The sequence below is a fragment of the Nuphar pumila genome, chromosome 2 (genome assembly GCF_984573655.1).
Source record: "Nuphar pumila chromosome 2, dmNupPumi1.hap1.1, whole genome shotgun sequence".
Taxonomy (NCBI): Eukaryota; Viridiplantae; Streptophyta; class Magnoliopsida; order Nymphaeales; family Nymphaeaceae; genus Nuphar; species Nuphar pumila.
In genome coordinates, this window is record NC_143250.1 from 70,094,979 (window position 1) to 70,113,422 (window position 18,444).

Here is an 18,444-nt window from a genome sequence, read left to right on the forward strand (position 1 = left end):
GTACGTATCGTTCACTTAGACAAAGCTCATTGTCTAAAAGATAGACGTCATTGTGTAAATCACTAGGGTATAACGATTTACACAATGACGTCTATGTCGGCTACAACCTGAAAGAAAATCACACTATGCATGAGTACAAATCGTGGTAAAAGTGCACGGTCAATGTTTATGCAAATCGTGATCATTGTTTATCAATGTTTGTGCAAATCGTTTCAGCCTTATATAAATGATTGTTCAATTTTAATTTACGAAGGTCAATCATTACAATGATTTGTTCAGTAACATTTGTGTGCTTGTGCTACACTGATTAAAATGAATTTATACACTTATAGAATGTCACATTAAAGAAAATATCTGGTTTTCACTGTACATAACACTAATCACTTTTACGATTTTCATTTATGAAGGACAAACATATAATGATTTGCCTTTAATACACATAACAGTCCAACTTATTGGCGTGTTCAGTAAAATTGAAATTTTATTTATTTCAACCAAGAGAGATTTACATAATTTATATACACAGTCTTACAAAATTTGGTTGTACAATCTATAAAATCTATTAGAAGTCGATGTACATCATATTATCCCTGGGGGGGGGGTCGCGTCGTTCGTTTTCTTCTAAGTATTCTTTCCGGTTGAGTTTTTTTCTCTTTTGCAATTAGAAACTCCATCAATTTTTTGCATTGTTCTATGCAGAATCCAGGTATATCATCTTGCTACAAAAATATAATATGACACTAATATATAAATTGAGTCCCCAATAATAGAGGATAATAAAGAGCATACAACATCGAAATCAAGTTCTCGTCCATTGTATATTGCTTCAATATACTTCATTACAAATATGCCACAATTGACGCCATTATTTTGTAAAGGAGCATCGTGTCTTGAGCGAAACCTCCACTCATCAATATCAACACCCAAAACGTCTTTGACGAATCCCATATGTGGTTAATACAGAAGAAAGTAAATTCCTAGCCACCATAGATGATACAATACCCTTATAGATGAAAACTTACCAAATGCAAAATGTCACAATGTACACCAGTGTGTAAGTCCAATGAGTTATAGCACCATATTAGTTTTTTCTGTAAATCCATCACGTATAAGACCCAATGCTGAGCATTTTGCTAGAGTGTAAGAATCAATATATGCAAATCGATAGTACAAATCGTGTTAGGATTGTTATGCCTAAACCTTGGATAAGAGGTTTCTTCACTTACCTTTTCACCTGACAAAACGTCTCTGCAATGATCATCGTTACCCCAGTATGATAGTTCATATTGAAATCCAATGGAGTATGGCAATCGACGGACGAAACTCTATTGAACAAAACAGTGATAATAGTAAGGTTAAAACATGAAGCAATAAGAGTAAATCAAAAAAGAAAATAAACATATAAGAGAACTGATATACCATGAAATAAGGGGTGACGATGCATCTAGTATTGGTTGTTGCGTTGCTTTGAATATACATGACAGAATCAGATATAGTCTATTTGCAACAAATATGCATGTGTTAACATACATACCCATGGCATACGGAATATATAACTCATAGTGGTTTCATATGTACAAAATTACTTATAGTGTTTCCTTCTACAGATTCGTTTGGCAGCCGTTTGATGTTATCTTTGAGCTCTTTGCTGAGTTTTCGAGTACCGCTTATTGTGGATGTTCCACTGACATTAGCAGAATATTCAAGAAATAATATTGAAATTTTGTTCTATAATACAAAACACAAATCGAATATATGCCATAAAAGAGATAAATTTTGAAGAAAATCGACACAAGGTTTAGACAATATACACTTGATTCGTCATCGCTGATCGTGTAGCTGTCGTCTTCTCCTTCCTCGACATCGATACCCCCTTTGCGATGAAGCAGGTTATATGTTTGATTCACAAACACGTCGTTTATAAAGGAAGTGTTGGTTTGTCTATTCCTTGTTCACGAAACAAAGCAAAACGACACCGTCCTAAACTTGTGTGATGTGTCATTCATATATAAAGGAAATGTCGCTTCACATGCTGCCAGTTTTCAAAAAATACTGCCAGCTTTTAAAAAGCGCGAGCAAATAAATTGCATTGCGTATTAATTAAATTAAAAAATATTATTTCATCTACCTTGTACAAAACTAGTCAGCGTGATAGGACGTATTAATCAAATCACGATAGCATGTATCGTGTCGATTTGTTTTTCTATCCGCTTTTTCATCTTTTAGCAATCATTATGTAAATCGTGATAGGAAAATCGTTAAATTAGACAAAGCTCGTCAAAGCAAATCGCGATAGGACAAATCGTTATAGTGAAATCGATTTGCAACTAAGTCTCGATTTGTAGTTTACTAAGTCTAAACATCGTGTCGATTTATTTATTATTTTTCTTGACATAACGCTCACATTGACAAAGCTCGTGACAACAAATTGCGATAGGATAAATCGTTCATATTACCAATAAACATCGTATTGATTTATTTTTTCATCCTCTTTTTCGTCTTTTAGCAGTCATTGTGTAAATCGCGATAGGAAAATCGTTAACATAGACAAAGCTCGTCAAAGCAAATCGCAATAGGACAACTCATTGCAGTGAAATCGATTTGAAACTGTGACTTAAATCGGTATCAAGTTGTAAATCGATTTGTATTTAAGAAGTAACTTCAATTTTTACTTTATCTATTAAAAACATCGTTTCAATTTTTTTATTGTTTTAGTTTTCCACCTTTTATTAATCAGTCATTGTGTAAATTACGATAATCTATAACGTTCACATAGACAAAGCTCGTCACCCTAAACCCTAAACCTCAATCCCTAAACCAAAAATCCATAAACCTAAACCCTAAAACGCTAAACCCTAAACCTTAAACCTAAACTCTAAACCTAAAACGCTAAACCTAAATCCTAAACCCTAAACCCTAAACCCTAAAACACTAAAACTAAACCCTAAACCTAAATCCTAAAACCCAAACCCTAAAACGCTAAAGCTAAATCCTAAAACTTGAACCCTAAACCCTACACCCTAAAACCTAAACCCTAAACCCTAAACCCTAAACCCTAAGCCTTAAACCTAAACCCTAAACCTAAAACGCTAAACCTAAACCCTAAAACACTAATCCTAAACCCTAATACCTAAAACGCTAAACCTAAATCCTAAACCCTAAATCATTCATGCTTTAAACGTACAAATCGTTGTAGAAATTTAGCTTTCATAAGTACATATCATTGAAATGTTTGGCCTTCATAAGAGCAAACCGTGCTAACTGTTTTTTGATACCCAAAAGGTGAATAGATACAAATCAATTTGTTTCAGTGTGAAAATAGGTGTTATTTACAATAAAGACGGCCACCCAGTTGTAAGATTTAGCATTTAGATTTACAAATCAATTTGTTTTCATAACGAAACCTTGGTAATCTGACAGTAGAGGAGAAACACACAGAAGGTAGACACAACCGATGGTGGCAACAATGCTGCCACTGTGCAGACGACGACAAAGGATGCTTCAACGACAACAGACGATGTGAAAAGGTGCTTTGGCGGCAGCAGACAACGACAAAAGGTGCTCCGACGACAGCAGATGATGGCAAATGGTGCTTCGGCGCAAACAACGACAAATGATGCTCTGGTGACAGCAGACGACGACAAAGGAGGGTCGGGTGGCAGCAGACGACGACAAAGGGTGCGCCGCCAAAGAGAGTTCCTGTTATAGCAGATGGTGCAAACATTTACTGCTTAGGGCAAAAACAGAATGTTTGGACTTTGAAGAGTTAACATCATTCTCGAAACGGAGTTTCACTTTTCTAGATGGAGGATCTCGAACCATCGTTTCCCTTTTTTGAATAGAAGACATTTTTGTCCTTTTCTTGAACCATCGTTTCATGGCAAGAATGGTTCGAACCAGTGTTTCACTTTTCTAGAAGATCTCGCACCGTCATTTCACTTTTCTAGATTGAGGATCTCGCACCGTCGTTTTACTTTTCTAGATGAAAGATATTTTTATTTTTTTCTTGAATCGTCTTTTCATGACAAAAATGACGGAAAAGGGTACTTAAGTCTTTGCAATTGCATCAGATTCTGATGCTAACAAGCCCCACAAGCTTTTATAGGTGGCACTCGTTGGGATCCCGAACACGCACTGTAGCAAACAACACTTCTTGGAGGGGGAACATATAACCTGCTCGAGCACCTTTTTAAGGATGAGGTAAACACCGTTCTGAACATCCACTGCATCCATCGTTTGTTGAAATCACCATCCTCCACGTTAATTTCTACCCGTTTCGGATGAGAGATGGTCATTCAAACATACACTAAGTGATCCAGCTCTCACAAGGATTTTACTTTGTTGTAAGAAAAAAGAAAACATTCAGTCAATACAGCTTGCACCTATCATTGTGATTTATGGCAAACTGATCATGCTGAACACATCAATTGGTCATGTTAAGCTAGTAAAGTATTTAGCTATCATTTGCCATAACAGTACTTGGGGTCAGGCTTGCTTTGGCCATAAGTGGGATGAGCCATCACACTTGATTACTTGAGTACGGTTGTTGGTCACAAGATTTCTCAAGTTTCAAAGGAGCAATCTCATGTGGTCAGTATAGGTATCGGCCTCAATAGTTGGGCCACCGATTCAGCTGTATCCGCCAATACCGATACTCATCAGAATCGTTTTGTATCGGTCATCAACACATGTTAAAACCATTAAAATATTATTAAAACAATAATTACAAATTATTTTTTAGTATTTTTGGTATTTGTTTAAAAAATAGCCGATTCAGGGCGAATTGTATCTAAATTTTACCGATACGCTGAGTATCGGCAGCTAATCTAGTGAAAACCCAACGTTCACAAGATGTTGTAAACAAGCCCATATTCATACTTTTAATGTTTCATATATGCAATTTGAAAATAAAAGAAACTTATTATGTTGCGTGATTTCCCCATTATTCATCAGTATGGCAAGTGCCAGTGAAGCTTGGGCAGAGAGAGAGAGAGAGAGAGAGAGAGAGAGAGAGAGAGAGAGAGAGAGAGAGAGGTCTTAAACGGTTTTAATTCAAGTTGTTCAGTTGACTTAATCCAAATTTATTTAGTGACATTTGATAGCCAAAGTGGGACCCAATTAATAATTAGATCCGGATTCAATATCAAGTTTTGTGTATGAATAAAAAAAACCCGGATCTAACTACATGTAAACGTAGGATTTTAAGCAGGTCGGGTCTGGATTCAATTTTGACTCATCCCCATTCGACTCTGAACCCAAATCTTCATCTGGTTATGCCGAATCAGATTAAGTCGGATTTGGTAACCATGCCTAGATCCGATGCGAATCCGACCCGTTTACATCCCATGGAGGAGAAGGGTGGAGCGGGACCACAAGCTAAGGAAGCTGATTGAGTTTAGCCAACGTGGATGAAGCTAGAGGGGGGGGGGGGGGCGTGTGAAAGGGGGACATCCATGAGCCTGACTTTTTTTTTTTTGCTTCATATGGGGCCACATGGACGCACTGCATCAGGCAGGAGAATTCTCTCTCTCTCTGTGGCCTTCTTTTTCGGCACTGCTTTTCGTTCGTCATCTCTCTCTCTCTCTCTCTCTCTCTCTGGAGCGGAAACAGAACGAAGGAAGAAGACGAAAAAATGGAGCCCCAACGACTGTTCTAGGGTTTTCTGGAATTTCGGTTTTTCCCTGCTTCGCGTTTGATTCGTTTGGGCAAGCTTTGTGATTTTCCGGCATCCAGGGAGGCCCTTCGATCAATCTGGTGGGTTTTCTTCACCGTTGCGGCGTCCCCGTGGATGATCGAGACCTTTCCGTCGAGGGTTTCGTTCTTGGATGGCTGATAGCAGAAGATATGCCGTGAATTCTCAATTGGGTGCGTCTCGATTCCGGAGTTTCCTCTTTTTTCGTTTTTTCTCACTGTTCTGTTATGCATATTAAGCTTTTCTGTGGAATCTGCTTCGAGTCTTTATTTTATTTGATTCTTTGTGGTTATTAATCCGACAAACAAACAGATGTGTGCTGAAAGTTCTTGATTCTCAATGATTTCATCCTCGAATATAGAAAAAAAGAGCTTGGTTTGCAGATGTTGAAATGCACAAGATGTCTCTTTTGCTCCACAAGTGGAAGAGACAATTCTCAACAGAGATAAGATTGGAATATAAAGAAGAGACTCTTGATAATGAGTACAGAGTCTTGGAAAATGATTGTCTTAAAGGATCTTGTTGGTTTAATGGTGCAAAATTTTTCTTCCCACATGATCGCCTTTATCTTTATGTTAGTTCTTAAAACACTACCTGCTTTGTAGTCATGGTAGCATTATAATGCTGTAAATTCTGTTGGCGACCATCCCTCCATTGAAGGTCTTTTCAAGACTTCTGTAATTGCCTTCTGTCTAGAAAAGCCAAGTTCAATGGTGATTTCTGTATTTTCTTGCCTACATAAAATGCCAGGATACAAATGGAACTTACATGGTTTTGGTATATGCTAGGCGATTGATGATAGGAAATGATAAGCTATGTATTAGATTCGTATAGGCGAAACACACTCTTATCTGCTGGCTGCCAATGTTTGAATTAATTCACAACGTACAACTAGGCAAATAGCTTATATGAAGTCTGTGCACAGTCATGTGCTTATCTTCATTTTGAATCGAGAGATACTGTTAATGTAAATGAGTAAAAAGGTTTGACTGCATCTCTTCTCAATTTCAGTATTTATTGTATTTTTTTACTAGTACACGAGGGGATCAATACATCGACTGACTTGTATTCAAACAGACATTGGGCAGATACTATTGGAAGCTCAAAACCGTTGGCTTCGTCCAAATGAAGTTTGTGAAATACTTCGCAACTACCAGAAGTTTTGCTTGACTCCCGATCCACCTTATAAGCCTCCAGGTGCGTCCTTGAACTGCTCTTGTTTCACAATTGTGTAGTATTTTTTTTATTTGTTTGTTACTTACAAGAAGCAGAAATTTTTAATGCTTCCTCTTATCTACCTTGAAAAAAGATCAAAATCAGCAACTTGATTCCATGCTATTGGCTGTTAAGGATACCTTGGTAGCATCAATCAGAAAATCTTTGATGTTTCTTCCTACACTTCTTGCAACTACTTTTTTTCTGAAAGGATAAAAAATTTATTGGAATGGAATGAGGGCATAGATATGCAGGTCTGGATCCTAATGTGCATTCTCTCAACATTGCTGCGTAGTGCATACTTATGTGGAAATCTTTGGTTTCTTTCTGTTAAGAATGTGTATCTAATACTTATGTATTCATATGTATACATATAGTTATATTTTGTAATATCCTAATGTATGTAAATAGTGGTCAGCCCATTAGGGGCTGACTTTGTTTTCTCTTTTTTATTTTTGTTTTTCTGCTCTTTATTGGCGCATGAGGCGATGGGACAACTCCAAGTAGCTGTTGGAGCTGCTCCCAACGGTCACAACCCAACAGCTAGTTGGGCTGCCCCTCTTCCCCTCTCTTGTGGTTATAAATAGGGGTTCTCTCCTTGTAATCTTTAATGCTTTCTCAAGCATTTTGCAATATATTGTCTATATTTTTTATGTGCTCTCTTGACCCTTGTGTGGGTGTTATGCATGTGTGGTTGACCATTAAGTAGTCTCGTGTGTTTGGTTGTGTTCTTGTAAACCCATAAGAGGCATTCCATACGCTTGTTCTTATTTCATTACATGGTATCAAAGCCTTGGTGCTCTTATGTTGTCATCCATTTGGAAAGGCCAAGAGAAAGATTGTGAGATTGGTGGAGCATCGGTTCGTGGGGTCATTGCATTGAGAAGCGCACCATCAAAGTACTCTTCAACAAAATTCTTTTTACCTTTTTCTCTCTTTTCTTTTCTCTCTCTCATTATTGTAAAAATGGAGGATGAAAGAAAAATGGTCGTCTTCATTCCTGTAAGACTCAATTATACTAACTATGTGATGTGGGCATTCATAGTAAAACATAAAATATGGGAAAATGGTCTATGGAATTTGGTTGATGGCAACGAAAGAGAGCCTAAACTTATACTTATCAAGATGAAAGAAGGAAATGAAGTGACTCTTTAAGGAGACGAGATGTCTAAGGCCGTCACTGAATATGAGAAAAAATGAAAAGAATGGAGGATGAGTCATTTCAAGATAATTTGATGACTCATCAATAATGTTGATATCAAAAAATGCTATAGCTTAGCAAAATTTGATTTTTCCAGTGATGCATGAAAGTATCTTAAAGATATGTAGTCTCAAGGATATTGCTCATATTTGCAGTATGCAAAATAAGGTGAGCATTATAACCCAAGGAGAGATGAGCATTAGGGAATATTACAATGCCCTCTCTCTTTTTTGGGATGAATTAGCTCTTCTAGAGCTAAAGTAGCATTGCCCCTAAGATGTAGAACTCCATGAAAAACAAATTACAACATAACATTTCTACCAATTTGTTAATGAGCTTAAACCTGAATTTGAAGGGACTAAATCAAGCATTCTTCATAGAAGATGTGTACCTACCATAGTTCAAATCCTTGAAGAATTAACTATAGAGGAAAATAGGTTGAAAAAATCCTCATATTGTAAAGATGAAGAATCCGTGCTTGCTATGTCAAGGCCTAGAAATCACACATCGGCTTATAAGTCCCCTCACTTTGTAAGAAGTAATGAAAATAAAAGGAATTCTAATGATTATGGAAGAAACCAAAATAATAAAAGAGACAACCACGAATACAAGAAGAGTGACAAATTAATATGTTATCATTGCTATGAGCCAGATCATATCAAGCCCTTTTGCCATAAAAGGAGAACAAATCAAAGAGATGATAAGAAGGTGGCTTTTGTGGGACCATCTCTTGAAAAAAATGTTGTAGATGACTCCAAAAGCATGCATTGGTTTAATGTCTTTGGCACAATTCATGGAGGCTCTATAACCAATGTTCAAAAATCAAGTTTTTTCCCTCTCGAGCGCGGCCATATCAACATTCATTGACCCTAGTAAGACTTCTTGAATTCTTGATTCTGATGCTTCTTTTCATATGGCCTCAAATGAGTACACACTATCTGAATGCCATATTAACCCAAATGATTCTTATGTGTTAACTGCCGATGAAACTTCTTTAAAAATCAAAAGTTTTGAGACTTTATAAAAACATAAAACCTTTTTTGTACCCAATATTAGAATAGTACCAAAATTAAATTTAAACCTCCTATCCGTTTCTCAAATTGCGGATCATGGATGCAAAATCTTGTTTTCATCTAATGATTGTTTGATACAATATCTCTAGTCCAGAAAGCCGATTGGGCGAGGCCACATGAGAAGAGATTTCTATGTTATGGACAATCTTGAATTATCAAAACATACTTTTTATAATTTTGTGAAAAAGAAAAATATAGAAAATTAGCACAAAAGACTTGGACACTCTAGTGTGTCAAAATTACATTTGTTTTCATTTCTCAATTACAAAGAAAGGAATTTTGTTTGTGAAGATTGCATTCTTGGTCAAATGAAATCTTTACCTTTTGGGCCATCAAATAAACCATTTGCGTTGGTACATTCAGATATATGGGGATCGACTCCAGTTATATCTAAAGACAGAGTATCTTATTATGTTATTTTTGTGGATGATTATAGTAGACACTCTTGAATACATTTTTTAAAACACAAATTCGAAGTATTTGGTTGTTTTAAATTTTTTTATTATTATACAAAGACTCAATTTAAAATAATATTAAAATCTTTAGAACCAATTCCGGAGGAGAATCTCTCAAAATATTTAAAAAACTATCTTAACTTACATGAGATTATTCACTAAAGATCATGTACTTATACCCCTCAACAAAATGGACTAGTTGAAAGAATATATATACATATTGTTGAGACTACTAGAATACTTATATCCAGAAATGTTCTAAATTTTTTTTGGGCCGAAACCGCTCTTACGATGGTTTATTTGATAAATAGAACACCATAAAAAACTGTCGAAAACATTTCTCTCATTGAAAAATTATTTAAAACGTCTCTCGATTACAAAATGTTGAGAGTCTTTGGTTGTAAATGCTTTGTCCTTGCTAACAAAAATCATAAACTTTTCGGAAAAGCTATTCCTTGTGTGTTTCTAGGCTATGCCGAAAATAAAAAAGGATAGAAATGTTATAAAATTAAAAGAAAAAAGCTATATGTCTCAAGAAATGTCACTTTTCTTGAAAACGAAAATGGATTTAGTAAAAATAAAATCCAAGAGCATTGTGGCTATTCTTTTCTTTTTGACCTTGCTAATGAGCATGCGAGTTGTGATGACATTCATGATGTGCATGAGAGTGACGAGGATACTCATGATGCACATGAGAATAAAAATGAGGGTCTTGATAACATAGACCAATCTCATAGTGAAATTCAAATTTATATTCGACGTACCGAAGACCATCCTCCATGTGCTTTAGAAAGATAATTATCAAAATCAAGATATAGATTCTTCTAGTGCTAGGAGATTAATAAGAATTTCAAAGGCTCCTAGTAGATTTGAATCCTACGATTCATTTGAACCCAAATATAAAGCATATCTAATGGCTATACACTCGTATCTAGAACCATCGTCTTACCATGAAGCTAAAAATCATCAAAAATGAATTAGAGCAATGAATGATGAATTGAAAGCTTTAGAAAAGCCAAAAACTTCAGAAATTCAAACATTACTCAAAGGAAAGAAAACTATAGGATATAGATGGACGTATAAAATTAAAACCAAAAGTGATGGAACATTAGAAAGATATAAAGCCAGACTTGTAGCCAAAGGTTATAGTCAAGAGTACGACATAGACTATGATTAAACTTTTGCCTCGGTTGCTTGAATGGTCACCCCTTATTTTCATAACATCAATTAAAAAATGGCTCATCTTTCAAATAAATGTAAAAAATGCTTTTTTGCATAGTAACCTCAATAAGGAAGTTTAGATGGACCCCACCAAGATTAAATTTAGCACATGAAAAATTCTTCGGTTACGAAAAGCTTTGTATGGTCTAAAACAAGCCCCAAATGTTTGGTATGATCAATTATGTAGTCTGATGACACAACTCGGTTTTAAATCCTGTTATAATGACACTGCATTGTTTGTTAAGTCTTTTAATGCAAAAATGATAATATTAGTTTTCTATGTTGATGATATGATTATTATAGGAGGTGATAAGCTGAGAGTTAGCCGTATCAAAGATTTCCTTAAAGCCAACTTTGATATGATAAATCTTGATTTTTTATGATACTTTCTCGAAATAAAAGTTACTCATCTCGTGGTTATTTATTATCGCAGACCAAGTATGCATCAAAGATCATGGAACGGTTAGGATTTTCTATTGAAAAACGAGTTGATACTTCAGAGGTCATCAATGCAAAGATGAATAAAGATGATAACCTCTGAATGATCTAACTTTATATAGACAAATGATTAGAGCTTTATCTTATCTATCTATTACTCGTCCTGATATTTTTCATGCTATTCATTCTGTTAGCCAATTTCAGTATGCTCTCACTACAATACATACGAGTGATACAGTGGGGATTATTAAATATATTAAAAATTCTATTAATTATGGGTTATTTCTTTCATCTTTTTTCCCGTTAAAAGTTATCGTATATTTTGATTCTGATTAGGGAGGGCATGCGAATGATAGATGCTCAATTACCTGTTCTTGTGTTCTTTAGGTAATTTTCTAATTTCATGAATATGCAAGAAGCATCATAAGGTGTCTCTCTCTTCCACTGAAGTAGAGTACCATGCCATGGCGACAATTACGTTTAAATTAGTATGATTGAGATAATTGTTACAAGACTTGAGACTTCACATTATAGAACCCTCAAGATTATGTTGTGACAACAAAAGCGCGGTATACATTGCAAACAATCATATATTCCATGAAAGGACCAAATACATTGAAATGGATTGCCACTACGTTTATGAAGAATTTATGAAAAAGACCATCACGTTGCCATATGTACCATCTGAGTATCACGGTCAGACTTCTTCACTTAAGAACTTCCGTCACCTAGATTTCACTTCCTCCTTGGCAAACTCTCGGTTGTTACAACATGAGTTTGAGGGGGGGGGTATTAAGAATGTGTATCTAATACATATGTATTCATATGTATGTATAGATATGTGTCAATATCTATATGTATGCATTAATATATATAGTCATCTTTTGTAATATCCTAATGTATGTAAACCAAAATACTCATTAGGGATATTTCGGTCTTTTTGCATTGTAATAGTGGTCAGCCCATTAGGGGATGACTTTTTTTTTCTCTTTTTTTATTTTTGTTTTTCTGCTCTTTATTGGAGCATGAGCCGATGGGATAGCTCCAACTAGCTGTTGGAGCTTTTTGTGATGGCTGGGAGCCAGCCCCACTTCCCCTCTCTTGTGGTTATAAATAGGGGTTCTCCCCTTGCTATGTCACAGGGATTCGGCTAGCAGGGTGCCGCACCCGCGTCGACGCGACTCGACGCGGGTGCGGTCAACCCGATCCTGGGTGCGTTGACCGCACCCAGAGTCATTTCGGTCCATTTCTTTGGATTTTTTTTTTTAAATTTGCCCTACGAAATGGGCTTCGGAATTTAAAAAAAAAATTCTGATGACAACTGCTTGCTGCTGCTGCTCTTGTTTTATAAAGGGGCACTTGTGTCCACAACATCTGACGAGCTTTGTTGACATCCCATGCTATTCTTGCCTACAAACAATTAATTCGTAGCATTGGAAAACATACTGTTAACTTGGAAATGATGATCCATCTTCCTCAAAAATTAAAACCAAAATTCAAGAGCCTTTTGAAGTCTTTATCCTTCAACCATCCAGATCCTTCTTCGTCAAGGATTTTCTCTCTCCATAATAAATGATAATGGTGGTGGTAGCCTTGGTGGCTATTAGTATTCACTTTTCTCCTGACGAGATGGGTGCTCTAGCCGTAGCCTTGTGTAGACCTCTTTTTTCCACATGTCAAATTCAATAAATTTCTTTTAGCTGTCATCTGTGTGCAACTGTATATAAAATGAAATTTGAAGAACCCTAGGCAGTGGCGTGGCAGTGGAGCCGTAGGCCTTGTGAAGACTCTTTCTCCAACAAACTACATCAAACCTTTCGCTTATATTTTTTTTTTGTGAAGACCAGGGAGTTTCACACATGATTGAATCATGACAGTCAGTAGAACGCAGCAGGCTGGGTCGATCAGATTGCCGATCCTTTCGGTTCATCAATTTTGTCCCGTTGTGCCAAAGTACACAACAAGCAGAACGTGGGTAACAAGTCTTCAAACAAACACACCAGCAAAAAAAAACTGGACCCCCGACCCGCGCCGAGGGAACCCCTGGACCCCCTTCTATATATATATATTACATTTTTGCCCCTGCCGCACCCCCGCACCCGGGTCTTTTGGAAGCACCGAATCCCCGCACCCGCACCCATGTGACATAGTCCCCTTGTAATCTTTAATGCTTTCTCAAGCATTTTGCAATATATTGTTTATATTTTTATGTGCTCTCTTGACCCTTGTGTGGGTGTTGTGCATGTGTGATTGACCATTAAGTGGTCTCGCGTGTTTGGTTGTGTTCTTGTAAGCCCATAAGAGGCATTCCATGTTGTGCATGTGTGATTGACCATTAAGTGGTCTCCTGTGTTTGGTTGTGTTCTTGTAAGCCAATAAGAGGCATTCCATTAAGCTTGTTCTTATTTCATTATACTTTCTAGTTAGGTGAACCATGATACATGGAATTTCCACCAGCACCATAACAAGTTCTATTTTTTTCCATGGTTCCTGGCCCAAGGAGCCAGGGTAATATGCCTGATTGTAATGTTTGGGTAGAGGCGTACTGGATTTCCAACCATGCTAAGAGGAAAGGGATTGGAAGAAGGGGCCTTTTTCAGAGAAAATGAAATCCACTCTCTTCTACTCCTCTGCACGGTACTTGCTGAAACAAAACATTTTTCTGTTTTCAGGTTGGAATGTGTCAATTGTCTAACAAACCCAAGCATCCAAAACATAAAGGCTCTATGGAGGTCCTTCAATCCATATGGTGTCATCCAGAAAAGGAATTTTACTAGGATGCAGTAAAGCCTCATTGTACGAAGCAATTGTGGATATTCCAGATTTTCAGCTGCACCGCACGAGTTAACCACAACACTCATGGTCGCGGCCATCAATTTCAACCATTCATGTGCTTCTTCCTCTGAGGGATTTTTGCATAGGGTTGCATCCTTGTCAGCTTCACTGCTCCAATAGTGAAAGAAAACAAATCCTGCCACGGAGAAAAACTTTGGAAATTCAACATAGAGGGCATTCTAATGCCATGGTCACCCCAAAATCATGATGTCCTCATATTCCTCCCGTAGGCATCACCCTTTTTCAAAGTTTTGAAAGGATCAATCTTTCTAGATACCTAAGCATTTCCTTTTCATATCATATTTGATCTTTTAGCAACTTAGTGAAATGAAGTGAGGATCTTCCACAAAAGTACTTAGATCTGCAAGAGAGAGTGTCTAGAAAGACACTTGAACATAACCCTTAAAAAGGGTATAATGGAAAAAAAAATAATCTTTATTGAAAATGCTAAAATGCTTAAGAAGCATTAAGTTACAAGAGGGGCTGCACCCCTATATATACAAGTAGGAAGAGGAGAGCTCTTAAGGAGCTCTCCTTGTAGCGGTTGGACTAGTCCAAATGTTAGAAATGTAACCGTTGGACTAGTCCAATGGTTACCTTTCTAGTTAAGTTCCAAGTGGAACTTAACTAGATAAGGTATGTCTAGTTCTATTAGAACTAGACACTAAAAAAAACTAAAGAAAAATACAGAAAAATACAAGATAAAAAATACATACATAAAAAAAACATATATATATATAATATGATTATTATTATATATATATATTTTACATTTTAACACTCCCCCTCATAATTACGGTATAATGAGCGAAAGTTTGTCTAAGAGGAAGTGAAATCTGGGAGCAGCGAGGGGGTTTGTAAAGAAGTCTGCTAACTGATATTCTGAAGTAACATATGGCAGATCAATTGTCCTATGTAGATATTTCTCTCTGACGTAGTGACAATCCATTTCGATGTGTTTGGTGCGTTCGTGAAATGTTCTGTTGCTTGCAATGTAGATTGCACTGTTGTTGTCACAACACATTCGTGAAGCTTTTGTTGCTTCAGCTCCCATGTCGGCAAGCAGACGTCGGAGCCAAATTACTTCCATGGTCGTGGTTGCCATGGCTCGGTATTCAACTTCGGTGGATGAAAGAGAGACCTTTTACTCCTTTTTGCACCTCCACGGGATTAAAGATTCACCTAAGAAGACACAAAAACCAGTGGTTGAGTGCTTGTTATTGGGATCACCTTTCCAATCAGCATCAGTATATGCAATTAAATCATGGGAGGAAGAGAAAAACAAGAAAAGTCCTCGTGAAAGAGAGTACTGGATGTATTTGATAATACACATGACTGCTCCCATGTGAACAGAGGTGGGAGCATGTTGAAACTGACTTATTGTGTGAACAACATGTGCTATGTCTGGTCTGGTAATAGATAGATAGGAAAGTGCCCCGACAAGCTGTCTGTAAGGAGTAGGGTCTTAAAGAAGTTCTCTATCATCAATCTTTATTTTAACATTGACAACTTCTGGAGTGTCTACTTTCTTATCATCTGTAATTTCAGACTTGGAAACAATGTCAAGAACAAATTTAGTCTGAGATAATAAATATCTCTTAAGAGAATAGGCGACTTCAATGCCTAAAAAATATCTCAATAAACCTAAATTAGTCATTTCAAAGTGAGATTTGAGAAGTGTTTTGATGTTTTCAACTCCCTGTTTATCACTTTCGGTGATGATCATATCATCCACATATAGAAGAAGCACAATAATTTATACATCAGAATTCTTAATAAACAAAGCAGTCTCAGTCAAACAAAACCGAAAACCAATATCAAGCATAACACGACTAAACCTATCATACCAAGCTTTTGATGCTTGTTTAAGGCCATAAAGAGCTTTTTCTAAGCGAAGGGTTTTACCCTTAGGAATGCTAAGACCTGGAGGGGCTTCCATGTACACTTATTCAACTAGCTTTCCATTTAAAAATGCATTTTTGACATCCATCTGAAATATTGACCATTTCTTGATGGAAACTAAGGCAATCAAGGTTCTGACTATTGTCATACGAGCAACATGGGCAAAGGTTTCTTCATAATCAATGTCATATTCTTGGGCATAACCTTTGGCTACTAATCGTGCTTTATATCTTTCAAGAGTGCCATCACTTTTGGTTTTAACCTTATAAACCCATCGACATCCTATAGGTTTCTTGCCTAGAGGAAGGTCTTGAATAGTCCATGTAGAAGCCATTTCGAGTATATTTAACTCAACTTTCATTGCTTCTATCTATTTGACATCATTTTTTGCTTGAAAGTATGTAGATGGTTCCTCATAGGAGTGAATTAATGCAATAACTGCCCTATACGTAGGTGAGAAGGATTCGTATCACACAATTTTTTTGGGAGCCCTCAACACTTGGGACGACCCTTTGGTTGAAATGTCAGAATATCTTTAAAGTTTACATGGAAGATTAGGCTCTCGTCGTTTGAAATATTGTATACTAGTGTCTCTACGAACTTCTTCATTGTCAACATTATGATCAAGATCAATAATACCTTAATCATTATCAAAGTTATAGTCAAGATCATATTCATCAGATTTTGATGTCAGATCTAACAAAAAAGAGTACTTAGTGACGTCTTTTGGTTTTTTAAAATCAAAGAAGCTCTCTTTTTCTAAAAAGAAAACATTTCTTGATACATATAATCTATCATTCTTTAAGTCAAAACACCTATAACCTTTTTGATTTTTAGCATATCCTAAAAAGGCACAGGGAATCACACAAGGAGAAAGTTTATCATTTTTGTCCGTAAATATATAACACTTCATCCAAATATTCTCAGTCTAGAGTAATCTGGAGAAAGGTTCACAAGTTTTTCAATTGGAGTTATATTTTGCAAAGAAGAGGATGACATCATGTTAATCAGATAGGTGGCAGTTAAGGCAACTTTTTCCCAAAAGACTTTTGGGACTTGATTTGCTATTAATAAAGTCATAGTGGTTTCCATAATATGGCGATATTTATGTTCTGCTAGCCCATTTTGTTGAGGTGTGTATGGACTGTAATGAAATAAGCGGAAGAAACCAAGAATGCTAAAGCATTCACTATGTCCCACACGGACAAATGCAACAAGCACAAGAGAGAAAATCCACTAAGGGATATACAAAGGGCCTTATAAAAAGGCTACACACATGAAAAATAATATCACTATTATTGAAGAGGAGCTCTCAAGAGCAATACCACATACATGGGGGGTTCCCCCTATTTATAAGAAGAGGAGACCAAAGGGGCTCCCAATAGAGTCGTTGGGAGCCCCCAACGGTCACATATGTGACCGTTGGGGGCCCCAACGACTCCATTGTGGGGCCCCTTTTCGGTATCCAAAAAATACAAAAATAAAAATAAAAAGAAAAATAAAAAGTAGTGAAATACGAGAAACAAAATAAGTACCCCTATGGGGTACTTTGTGAAATGACCATAATACCCCTATCGGGTATTATGGTATTATTACATATGTTTTAACACCCCCCCTCAACCTTTACGGGGGAATGACCGAAAGTTTGCCAAGGAGAAACAAGAAGCGAGGATCAGGCAGGGCTTTGGTGAAGAAATCAGCAAGTTGATATTCTGAAGTGACATATGGCAGTGTTACTGTCCCACGAAGATATTCATCACGTACATAATGACAATCCATTTCAATATGTTTCGTCCTCTCATGGAAAGTGTGGTTGCTGGCAATGTAGATAGCACTTTTGTTGTCGCAACAAAGCTTCGAAGCCCCGGTAATTTCGACTCCCATATCTTGAAGAAGACTTCGAAGCTACACCAGCTCCATTGTAGTGGTTGCCATAGCCCTGTATTCTGCTTCAGTAGAAGACAATGAGACTTTCTGCTGTTTCTTGCACCTCTAAGCAATTAGCGAATCTCCTAGGAATACACAAAAGCCAGTAGTTGAGATTCGATCATTTGGGTTTCCTCCCCAGTCAGCATCAGTATAAGCTAGTAAATCTAAGGAAGAGATTGAGGATAGGAATAGCCCTTTAGTCAAAGTATTTTTAATATATCGAATGATCCGGAGCACAGCACTCATATGCACAGATGTAGGAGCATGCTGAAATTGGCTTGCAGAGTGCACAGCATGAGCAATATCGGGCCTGGTGATAGTCAGATAGGTGAGGGAGCCTATGAGTTGCCTGTAGGGCGTAGGATCGTCCAGCAGAACTCCATCCTCCAGTCGTAGTTTAGCATTGATAACCTCGGGAGTCTCCACCTTTTTATCATCTGAAATCCCAGATTTGGAGCATATGTCTGCAGCAAGCTTCATCTG

At 36.9% G+C, this 18,444-nt stretch overlaps 1 protein-coding gene across 1 annotated transcript in view; it reads left to right on the forward strand.

Annotated features, from left to right (window-relative positions):
- Positions 1 to 5,513: 5,513 nt before the first annotated feature.
- LOC149845718 (calmodulin-binding transcription activator 3-like) overlaps positions 5,514 to 18,444 on the forward strand; it is an 88,059-nt gene continuing 75,128 nt past the window's right edge. Inside the window, exons 1-2 of the mRNA XM_089995940.1 lie at positions 5,514 to 5,865; positions 6,770 to 6,889. Coding sequence (XP_089852066.1) covers positions 5,826 to 5,865; positions 6,770 to 6,889 — 160 coding nt within the window. The 5' untranslated portion in view covers positions 5,514 to 5,825. The remainder of the gene's footprint in view (positions 5,866 to 6,769; positions 6,890 to 18,444) is intronic.